Source organism: Aquarana catesbeiana, linkage group LG06 (genome assembly GCF_042186555.1).
Source record: "Aquarana catesbeiana isolate 2022-GZ linkage group LG06, ASM4218655v1, whole genome shotgun sequence".
In the NCBI taxonomy this organism is placed as follows: domain Eukaryota; kingdom Metazoa; phylum Chordata; class Amphibia; order Anura; family Ranidae; genus Aquarana; species Aquarana catesbeiana.
In genome coordinates, this window is record NC_133329.1 from 390,767,005 (window position 1) to 390,779,196 (window position 12,192).

The following is a 12,192-nucleotide window of genomic DNA, read 5'->3' on the forward strand; positions in this document are numbered from 1 at the left end:
GCCCAGAGCATCACTCTGATCCACCCTGGAAATGCTGCAGAAAGAAGTGGGAGAAGAGCGGGGATTGTGTATTTATTAGATAGTTTAAAAGGAGAATTGGGAGCCCATTTGGCTACTGAAAGAGTGCAGACCTAAAAATGCTATTTTTCTGACTGTCTTGCTAATCCTCTTGTTTCAATACCTTGATTTAAGGTATTTAGACCTGGAACAAATCTGCTGTCAAGGACGCCTAATTGTCCCTATCCACATAATAGGCACCTATGTTTTAAACTTTCATATACCATCTGGCAATTAAAATCTGAAAATGTAAATATAATTAGTTGCTGTGAACCATGAAAATTGTATTGTGTTTCTATTGAGTTGTGTTCACATAAGAAACATAAACATAGTGCTGAATTTTGTACTTTACCTGAATTCTAATAAAGCACAAAATCACAATAACAATAAAATACATAAAGCAATAATTTTTTCATAAAAATAGACTTTATTTCAGTATTATTATACAGTCATTTAATACTCTTCTCCCTCCTCTTCACCCTCTCCTTCAACGCTGTCAGTGGCAACCTCTTCATAATCCTTCTCCAGGGCGGCCATGTCTTCCCGAGCCTCAGAGAACTCTCCTTCCTCCATACCCTCACCCACGTACCAGTGCACAAAGGCACGCTTGGCATACATCAGATCAAACTTGTGGTCCAGACGAGCCCAGGCCTCAGCAATGGCTGTGGTGTTGCTCAACATGCACACGGCTCGCTGCACCTTAGCCAGATCTCCACCAGGAACCACAGTTGGTGGCTGGTAGTTGATTCCAACCTTGAATCCAGTTGGGCACCAGTCCACAAACTGGATAGAGCGTTTGGTCTTGATGGTGGCAATAGCAGCATTGACATCTTTGGGCACTACATCACCACGGTAGAGGAGGCAGCAAGCCATGTATTTACCGTGTCTGGGGTCACATTTCACCATCTGGTTGGCTGGCTCAAAGCAAGAATTGGTGATCTCAGACACAGAGAGCTGCTCATGGTAAGCTTTCTCTGCAGAGATTACAGGAGCATAGGTGGCCAGCGGGAAGTGGATACGGGGGTAGGGAACCAGGTTGGTCTGGAACTCTGTCAAGTCCACATTCAGAGCTCCATCAAACCTAAGGGAGGCAGTGATGGAAGACACAATCTGGCCAATCAGACGGTTCAGGTTGGTGTAGGTTGGGCGTTCGATGTCCAGGTTTCTGCGGCAGATGTCATAAATGGCTTCATTGTCCACCATGAAAGCACAGTCTGAGTGCTCCAGGGTAGTGTGGGTGGTGAGGATGGCGTTGTATGGCTCAACCACAGCTGTGGAGATCTGAGGAGCTGGGTAGATGGCGAATTCAAGCTTGGACTTCTTTCCATAGTCAACAGACAGACGTTCCATCAAGAGGGAGGTGAAACCAGAGCCAGTACCACCACCAAAACTGTGGAAGATGAGGAATCCCTGGAGACCGGTGCACTGGTCAGCCTGAGAAAAAGCAAAAAACACAGGGTTCGATAACTTTTCTCTAAAGATAATGCTTATACTATTTATACTCTCAATTATCATGCTATGTTCACCTAGCTAATATATAGTTTCTGACTCTGTCTGTCATTAATAATAAGAGAAGGATGCAAGGCCACTTCAACACACAAAAAGGGCCAGGCAATCATCATATCGGCGGGTCTACATTCATATAGACAAGAGAATAGCACAGTCCTTGTAGAAATATACTCTGTATCAAATTCTAATGCTTTTAAAATTTTAGAGGAAAATGTATCAGGTGACTAATTATGGCTCAGGACTTTTTAGAGATGCCCCTACACTATGGATGAAATAAATGAACTTTGGTGTTTTTATCTCCTAGAACAGTGGTCTCCAAACTGTGTCCCTGTGGTCGGATGCTGCCCTTTGCTTGCCTTTATTCAGCCTTTGGGGCACTATTCCTCCCACTGATATGAGACACTATTCTGCCAACTGACAGTAGCAATTGGGCACCATTTCTCCCATTGACACCAACAATGGGGCACCATTTCTCCCACTGACACCAACTATGGGGCACTATTATTCCCAATGATACCAACAATAGGACACTGTTCCTCCACCTAATACCAAATGTGATCTTTACCCCCACTGATACCAGGAAAATTTCTGTTGGCCACAGTCCAGCCGCTCTAAAGTCTGAAGGACAAAAAATGGCCATTTGTTTGGAAAGTTTGGAGACCCCTGTCCTAAAACAGGGGTCTCCAAACTGGGGCCCTTTGCTTGCCTTTATTTGGCCCTTGGGGCACCTTTCCTCCCACTGATACAATTGGGTGATTGGAGAGGAGCGCCTGATGTCCAAGAAACAGTCTCACTTGAGAGGGGGCATCCTGTAGTGCAGAAGGTTTTTTTTTTACCTTAATGCATAACCACTTTAAACCTTCCAATGGGGACACCTGTTCCAGTGACAACCATCTAAGGGATGAATTCTCCTCACTTGATTGGTTTTCTGTCACTTCTGGATTTAAAAAAAAGATGGAAGTTTTAACCCTTCCTTACTCCATCCAAAGCTAAAAAAAAAATGGGGCTATACACATTAAGCTACATTTAGCCCTCAGCCTAAACCTGGAATGTAGCCCTTAGCACTTACATTAATTGCATTTTAACTGATTCAAGATAATAAACTTTTTAATTTGTTTGAACAAATATTAAAGTCCATTTACAACTATGGCTGTTGGTGACAGACTTTGACTAGTGGGCTCAGGGCAATGACATTGTATATCTTATTAGTATAATCCAGTATTTGTCAACTGGGGTGCCGTGAGGAGTCTTTAGGGGTGCTATGGAAACAGCCCAATCAGAGTAATCTTCTGTTAGCTCTTGTGCTACATGAGGGAGACCGCACTGTTAACTCCTGTGCAAATAGGAGGCAGAGAGCTATGCTCGCACCCCCCCCCCCCCCCCATCAGCAAAAAAGAAAGCTGAGCTGGCCGCCCGACCGCGTCCTGCCAACCGATGACATTATCGGTTGCTAAGGTCTTGCCGGGAAGGGTACAGAGAGGAGCAGAGGAGGGGGGGGTAGGTGCGGGCATAGCTCTCTGCCTCCTCTGTACACAGGAATTAACTGTGCGCTCTCCCTCCTGTTAACAGTTAACAGAGGATCTCAGGAAGGCTCTCTCCCTCTTGGCTGTTGCCACTACTGCTAGTAAGAGGGGGTTTTAAGGGGTAATTGTGCTATTTGGGGGATTTGGGAGCAGGTGTGGGGGGAGGGTTGTGCTAGGAGGGGGGATTTGTGGTGGTTTGTGCTGGGAGGGGGATTTGTGTGTGTGTGTGTGTGGGGGTGGGGGGGTTGTGCTAGGATGGGAACGTGCAAAGAAGCGTGTGTGCTCAGATGCACCTCCTGGTGTGAACGAACCCTCAGGCTGGTGTCCCCTGGGATTGTTTGCGATTCTAAAGGGTGCCTTGGCTAAAAAAAAGGTTGAAAAACACTGGTATAATCCACATAGGCCTAGTTCAGAAACCACTCACCAGTTTGCGGGCCCTGTCCAGCACCAGGTCGATGATCTCTTTGCCGATGGTGTAGTGACCTCGGGCATAGTTGTTGGCGGCGTCTTCCTTGCCGGTGATGAGTTGCTCAGGGTGGAAAAGTTGTCGGTAGGTTCCTGTCCTCACCTCATCTATAGAAATGTGACAGCAATGGGTCAGCAAGTTGCTACAGGTGGCAACACTTGGTGGACATCTCACACGCTTTTTAATCACACAACATAACAGGCGACCTACTCACCAATCACAGTGGGCTCCAGGTCCACAAAGACAGCGCGGGGGACGTGTTTTCCAGCCCCGGTCTCACTGAAGAAGGTGTTGAAGGAATCGTCTCCTCCTCCGATGGTTTTGTCACTGGGCATCTGTCCATCCGGCTGGATGCCATGTTCCAGGCAGTACAGCTCCCAGCAGGCATTGCCCATCTGGACACCAGCTTGGCCAATGTGGACTGAGATGCATTCCCTCTGTGGGGGGTAAATGGTATATGCAGTTAGGATTAGGACAGAGCAGTGCAGGCACACACAGGGTCAGGATGTATAGACTGGTAGAGGGCAGGGCAGTGACATATGCGAATGTAAAGATCAGCAGAGCACAGTCACACATAGGGGGATGTATAGATTGGCAAAGTACAGTCACTCACAGGGATGTACAGACAGGCAGAGTGTATAGTCATACAGATATGTATAGACTGGCGGAGCACAGTACCATACAGAAATACATAGATTGGCAAAATGCAGTCACATGCAGCATGTATAAGGCATCAGCCATAACGCTGGTATTTCTTTTTTTCTCATGAAAGTAGTCAGAGTGGCTAATTACTTGCTGGATCACTTTCAGAAGCAACGGGAGGGGTCTCCCCCCTCTACTGCCGCTGGCCGGTGTTTCCAATCGTTTACATGGCTGGCTATAGAGGTTACCGGAGACCAGATATTCTTTGATTGCCTCTATGATCTTGGAGGACTGGAGAGACGTCATGACATCACTTCCGGTCTCTTGCCGAGAAAGTTCCCTCGGCGGATAAGTTCCCCCCCTGTAGTGCGCAGGCGCAGCGCCTGCGCAGTACGTACTACTGTCAGCCGCCGGAGATAGCCAAAGCTCAAATGCTTCAATCAGCTGTACACGGCGCCTGCGCTCTGGGTCCAGGTTCCTTCCCCACCATCCAAGTGGACCTAGAGGGGGAATCTAAAAGTGCCGAGCGCAGCGAGGCCGTGCCCGAAGCGTGGCGAGCGAAGCGAGCCCGCGAGGGGCCCTCTTACAGGCGCCGTGTACAGCTGATTTTCAGCTGTTCCGCTTCAGCTATTTCCGCCGGATCCTACTGCGCAGGCGCAGTAGAGGGGGGAACTTATCCGCCGAGCGGAACTTTCTCGGCAGAACACCGGACAAGGGCGGAAGTAAACTTTTTTTTTTTTTTATCTTTTGCTTTTAAAGGTAGAGGAGAAATTTGAGGTCTTATTGACCCCAGATCTCTCCATAAACAGAACCTATCATCCCTTATTTCTATTACAAGGGATGTTTACACTCTTTTTAATAGGAATAAAAGTGATCAAAAAGTAAAAGAAAATTAAAGGGAAAGTGTAATGCCCTGTACACACGGTCGGATTTTCTGACGGAAAAAGTGCGATCGGATTGTGTTGTCGGAAATTCCGATCGTGTGTGGGCTCCATCGTACTTTTTCCGTCGGAATTTCCGACACACAAAGTTTGAGAGCAGGATATAAAATTTTCCGACAACAAAATCCGATCGGTTAAATTCCGATCGTGTGTACACAAATCCGACACACAAAGTGCCACGCATGCTCACAATAAATTAAGAGCTATTGGCTACTGCCCTGTTTATAGTCCCGACATACGTGTTTTACGTCACCGCATTCAGAACGATTGGATTTTCCAACAACTTTGTGCGACCGTGTGTATGCAGGATAAGTTTGAGCCAACATCTGTCATAAAAAATCCATGGAGTTTGTTGTCGGAATGTCCGATCAATGTCCGACCGTGTGTACAGGGCATAAAAGTAAAAAAATGCAATAAATAAGAAAAAAATTGTAAAGTGCCCCCATCCCTCCGTGCTCACGCACAGAAGAGAACGCATGCGTAAGTCGCACACACATATGTAAATGGTGTTCGCACCACATGTGAGGTATCACCGAGAACGTTAGAGCAAGAGTAATAATTCTAGCACAAAACCTCCTCTGTAACTCTAAACTGGTAAACTGTAAATACTTTAAAGTGTCGTCTATGGAGATTTTCAAGTATCATAGTTTGTCGCCATTCCAAGAGCGTGCGGAATTTTAAAGCGTGATGTGTTAGGTATCTATTTACTCAGCGTAACATCATCTTTTAAATTTTACCAAAATAATGGGTTATATATTGTGTTTTTTTTGCATTAAAATACATTAAAAATATTTTTTACAAAGAAATTGCATTTAAAAAACCGCTGCATAAATACCATGGGACATAAAAAATTGCAACAATCGACATTTTATTCTCTAGGGTCTCTGCTAATGTGAGGGGAGGTAAGGGAGATAAAGCATTGTAAAGTGCAATCATACACAGGGATGTATAGGATGGCAGAGTGAGGTCACACATAGAAGGATGTATACAGTAGGATGGGAGAGTGCAGTCACACATAGGGGGATGTATAGGATTGCAGATTGCAGTTACACGTAGAAGGATGTATAGGATAAGATTGCAGAGTGCGGTCACACATAGAAGGATGTATAGGATGACAGAGTGCGGTCACACAAAGAGGGATGTATAGGATTGCAGAGTGCAGTCACACATAGGGGATGTATAGGATAGCAGAGTGCAGTCACACATAGGGGATGTATAGGATAGCAGAGTGCAGTCACACATAGGGGATGTATAGGATAGCAGAGTGCAGTCACACATAGGGGAATGTATAGGATGGCAGAGTGCAGTCACAGATAGAAGGATGTATAGGATAGCAGAGTGCGGTCACACATAGAAGGATGTAAAGGATAGCAGAGTGCGGTCACACATAGAGGAATGTATAGGATGGCAGAGTGCGGTCACAGATAGAAGGATGTATAGGATAGCAGAGTGCGATCACACATAGAGGGATGTATAGGATAGCAGAGTGCGGTCACACATAGAGGGATGTATAGGATGGCAGAGTGTGGTCACAGATAGAAGAATGTATAGGATAGCAGAGTGCGGTCACACATAGAGGGATGAATAGGATGGCAGAGTGTGGTCACACATAGGGGCATGTATAGGATGGCAGAGTGCGGTCACACATAGGGGGATGTATAGGATGGCAGAGTGCGGTCACAGATAGAAGGATGTATAGGATAGCAGAGTGCGGTCACACATAGGGGGATGTATAGGATGGCAGAATGCGGTCACAGATAGAAGGATTTATAGGATAGCAGAGTGCGGTCACACATAGGGGGATGTATAGGATGGCAGAGTGCGGTCACAGATAGAAGGATGTATAGGATAGCAGAGTGCGATCACACATAGAGGGATGTATAGGATAGCAGAGTGCGGTCACACATAGAGGGATGTATAGGATGGCAGAGTGTGGTCACAGATAGAAGAATGTATAGGATAGCAGAGTGCGGTCACACATAGAGGGATGAATAGGATGGCAGAGTGTGGTCACACATAGGGGCATGTATAGGATGGCAGAGTGCGGTCACACATAGGGGGATGTATAGGATGGCAGAATGCGGTCACAGATAGAAGGATTTATAGGATAGCAGAGTGCGGTCACACATAGGGGGATGTATAGGATGGCAGAGTGCGGTCACAGATAGAAGGATGTATAGGATAGCAGAGTGCGGTCACACATAGGGGGATGTATAGGATAGCAGAGTGCGGTCACACATAGAGGGATGTATAGGATGGCAGAGTGCAGTCACACATAGAGGGATGTATAGGATGGCAGAGTGCAGTCACATATAGAAGGATGTATAGGATGGCAGAGTGCAGTCGGTCGCTCACCATGATGCTAAATAAAGTTGATCTCTCCGGGTTCCGATGGGTTAGGTGTTCGGTGTGGAGTGGTCACTGTCCCCTCTCTCTTCTCTCCTTCATATATATAGGAGTTAGTGACATCAGCGTCCTTAGTAACAGGAGGGGAGGGGCCAGGTGACACCATTGTGTGTTGTGGGGAGAACACAATCCTGCCTGGTCATTGCCTGGGAGTGGCTGCACTCAGCACAATACAACTGTTACCAGGTACAGAGAGTGACCCCCCCCCCACCCCCCAGAGAAGAGGGGACACAGCTGATTACATGGAGGGAAGATCACTGGGAACGTTGAAGAGAATGTTACATATGTGATGATAAACAGGAAAGAAGAAACACAATATTTACTGTTACACTTTCTTTGTAACTATTTATTTATAAATATACAAAACACACTGAGATCACTTCTGTCACTCTGAGCTGTGTACATAACTAAAGGTATTCTGGATTTTAAACAGTTCATCATAGGCGTGCGTAGGGGGTGTGCCAGGTGTGCCTGGGCACACCCTAATCACTCTGAGCAGAGCCAATTCACCCAGGCTTCCCCTTGTGATGTCCCCCCCCCCCTTTCTTCTCCTCTCCCACCGGCTGCGGCGGGGATGTTTCAGGATGGAGAGTGGGGGGAGGGGCTAATCATATGATATACCGGCCCCTTCCTTTTCTTTATGAACACAGTGAACATACTCACTGTGTTCCATTATAACTGAAGCATAGTAAACTGTGTTTTTGAATGAACAGGAAGCCGCTAAGCACAGAGCACCTACCATTTGTTCCCTGCCCTGTGCACCTGAGGCTGCAGAGAAAGGCACGTGTGTTTGAGCTTTGGAGTGCACACCCTAATGCAATAGGCTGCACACACCTATGTAGTTCATTAATGCTGGGCACACTTTTTTTGTTTTTATTTTTCTATATTCATTTCAAAATATTTAATTGCAATCAGGAAATCTTTTTTGTTTTATTAGGACACATAGCTGGCCCGCCGAGCCCTCTCTGTGGGCACACCAGGAAAAAATTAGAAAAGCACACACTGACATCCAATCGTCCACACCGCACCGCCCATCGCAAACTACATCTCCCAGCGTGACTAAGAAGAAGCGGCGGTGACGTGCGGGCAGAAATCTGCAAATCTCTCCTTTTCAGGGGTAAAGTACCCCTGAAAAGGAAGTCACAGGCAGACCAAGCAGCTTAAATAGGAAAAAAATACTTTATTGCACAAAAATATCAAAATACAGAAACCATAGCTCCCAACTGTTCCTGATTTCGAGGGACTGTCCCTGATTTGGAGCAATGTCCCTCTGTCCCTCTTTCCTCCTCATTTGCCCCTCATTTTGATCTGATCTATATAGTTATATATATATATAAAATGCACTTTTTATCTTTCAGAACGTGTTTCCCAGTGCTAAACTTTTCATCCAAATTCTAAATTGCTGCATTTGTCAATTTTAAAAGCCAATATAAAGGAATAGTAGTGGTAAAAAAGCCCTTGTAGATTTAATTAACCTTTTTCTTGGTTAATTCTCCTTTAAGGGGGGGTGTGGCAGGGGGTGTGTCCTATGCCTACATACATTTGCTAGTAGGTATGCAGAAACTGGGTACCAGTCCCCAACATCTGAATAATATTAAAACTAAGACAACATTGTCTATTAAGAACATCACATCAGATCAGACTATGAGCACACATAATATGCACAGGTATAGAATATAACAGCATGTGAGGCAGAGAGTAGAATTGTGATAGGCACATACTGTAGGTCCTGGTACCACGTACCTTCAGGATATGCACATATCACCACACTGTCTACCAACTACCCCCAATTGGGGAATATGGTATGTATGCAACAAGGACGTGGGTACTAAGTAAATTAGTCCAGGAGGCCAATAGTGGTGGAAAGGACTATTTGTGGAAAATGAACCAGTTTGTAGTAGACTGTGGATACATTAGCATAGATTAGCCAAAAGCAGTCCTTAATTCAGCGCTGCTGACACAGACCACTCTTCCACTCTCAGACATCAGGTGCTAGCTCTGCAAACGTGCAGACAACAAAGAAAGGTAGCTGGACGGCCGCACACCAAATTAGCACCTTTATTGTGCAAAATTGAGTAAAATCCAAAACAGTCAATCCATGGACCGAATTAACACCCTTATTGTGCAAAATTGAATAATTAACACCTTTATTGTGCAACATTGAATAAGATACTCAAGAAATGTAGCCGGGCGGCCGCCCCCCGAATTAACAGCTTTATTGTGCAAAATTGAGCAAAGTCAAAAATAGTCAATCCATGGACAAAAGAGGTACACAAAGGACATTGAGGAATTAACACCTTTATTATGAAAAATTGCGTAAAATCCCAAACCGTCAATCCATGGACAGAAGAGGTACAAAAAGAACAACTAGCTATAGCTAGCTGTTCTTTTTGTACCTCTTCTGTCCATGGATTGACTGTTCTGGATTTCACTCAATTTTGCACAATAAAGCTGTTAATTCGATGTGCGGCCGCCCAGCTACTTTCTTGAGTATCTTATCAGTCCGTGGTGTCCCGCTTCTTATGCCCTGTACACACGGGTGGACTTTTCTGCAACAAAGGTCCGACAGTCTTTCTGACAGACTTTCGACGGACTTTTGACAGATTTCCGACGGACTTTCGAATGAACGGATTTGCTTACACACAATCACACCAAAGTCAGACGGATTTGTACGTGATGACGTACGACCGGACTAAAATAAGGAAGTTCATAGCCAATAGGGATAGCTGCCCTAGTGTCGGTTTTCGTCTGTCGGACTAGCATACAGACGAGTGGATTTCGCTATAGGAACTGGGTCCGGCGGAGTTCCGATGTAAAGATTTGAAACATGTTCCAAATCTAAAGTCCGTCAGATTTTTGACAGAAACAGTCCGCTGAAGGTCCGATGAAGCCCACACACGTATTGTCCGCCGGATTCAGTCCGGTCGAAAAGTCCACTCGTGTGTACAGGGCATTAGAGGCAGAGGCTCAAGCTGCTCACCTGCTGGTGGGTACCTTCCCCTTTCAACTCCTTCCTGTCCGGTTTCACTTCTTTCATCCTGGCCCTGTCTCTAGGTCAGGATCCAGATTAACCCCCAAAATTTGGATTAAATTTATAGTTTTTCTAAAAAAAAAAAATACATTTTAAACAGCAATTCTGGGAATTGTGCCTCATCATTGGTGTCCTTGGGTCTCATTATTGGTATCCAGGGGCAGACTGACCATTCGGGCACTCGGGCACTGTCCGAGGGCCCCATGCCACTAAGGGGCCCCATCAGGGTTGCCAGCCTCAATAAAACCAGGAACAGTATGTAAAAATTTGTGTTTTTTAAAAAATCCCAAGAATATAGCTGCCCCACCCCTCCAGTACCTTTTCAGTGTGTGTATGTGTATTCTGTGTGTGTATACTGTGTGTGTATATTGTGTGTCTGTGTGTGTATACTGTATGTGTGTATACTGTGTGGCTCCATAATCTATTGCCTGGGGGCCCCATAATCTCCTATTGCCTGGGGGCCCCATAATCTCCTATTGCCCAGGGGCCCCATAATCTTCTCCTATTGCCCGGGGGCCCCATAATCTCCTATTGCCCGGGGGCCCCATGAGTTGTCAGTCCGCCCCTGTTGGTATCATTATTGGTATAATTGGGAAACATTGTGCCCCATCATTGGTGTCATTGGGCCCTATTATTAATATCATTGGGAAACATTGTGCCCCATCATTGGTGTCATTGGGCCTCATTATTATTGTCATTGGGAAAAATTGTGCCCCATCATTGGTGTCACTGGGCCTTATTATTAATGTCATTGGGAAACATTGTGCCCCATTATTGGTGTCATTGTGCCTCATTATTAGTGTCATTGGGAAACATTGTGCCCCGTCATTGGTGTCATTGAGCCTCATTATTAATGTCATTGGGAAACATTGTACCCCATCATTAGTGTCATTGGACCTCATTATTAGTGTCATTGGGAAACATTGTGCCTCATCATTGAACCTCATTATTAGTGTCATTGGGAAACATTGTCTGCCACAGCCTTGGTCCATGCCTATCCCTGCACTGACCGGTATATACCTTTTTCATAGCGCCACTCGGCACTTTGAAAAAAATAAGTTTCGTGTTGCAGTTTGGGCACTGGGGCCCAAAGAGGTTCGCTATCACTGGTCTAAATGGAGAATTCCTCTCACATAGTGGAGATTTTTTCATCTGTTCCTGTTGGTGTCTCCGGGACAGGAAGTGAAAAGAAATATCCCCAATGGGACAGAGACAGTAAAAAAAAAAATAATGGGCAGCAGTTTTAACCCCTTGCTACTGTATTCAAGACAAAGAAAATGTGTTTATATATACACTTTAATTAGCATGACAGTGAAAATGCCAGTAATTATTCTGTCATGGATGACTGTGAGTGCACAACTGGCACAAATATGAATTGAAGTGCACAGAAAGTAGCAGAAAGGTACGTGGGAAAAAAGGTTGAAGGCGCAATATATACTCACCGGACACTTTATTAGGTACACCTGTTCAATTGCTTGGTAACAATAATTGCTAATCAGCCAATCACATGGCAGCAACTCAATGCATTTAGGCATCTGGACGTAGTGAAGACAACATGCTGAAGTTCAAACCGAGCACCAGAAGGGGGAAGAAATGGGATTTAGGTGACTTTGAACG

At 45.4% G+C, this 12,192-nt stretch overlaps 1 protein-coding gene across 1 annotated transcript; it reads right to left on the minus strand.

Annotated features, from left to right (window-relative positions):
• Positions 1 to 495: 495 nt before the first annotated feature.
• Positions 496 to 7,623, minus strand: LOC141147175 (tubulin alpha chain-like). The gene is made up of 4 exons (XM_073634333.1): positions 7,494 to 7,623; positions 3,770 to 3,992; positions 3,514 to 3,662; positions 496 to 1,491 (listed from the first exon to the last, which is right to left on the minus strand). Exons 1-4 carry the CDS (start codon positions 7,494 to 7,496, stop codon positions 511 to 513), a joined length of 1,356 nt encoding a protein of 451 aa, XP_073490434.1. The 5' UTR covers positions 7,497 to 7,623; the 3' UTR covers positions 496 to 510.
• Positions 7,624 to 12,192: the final 4,569 nt, after the last annotated feature.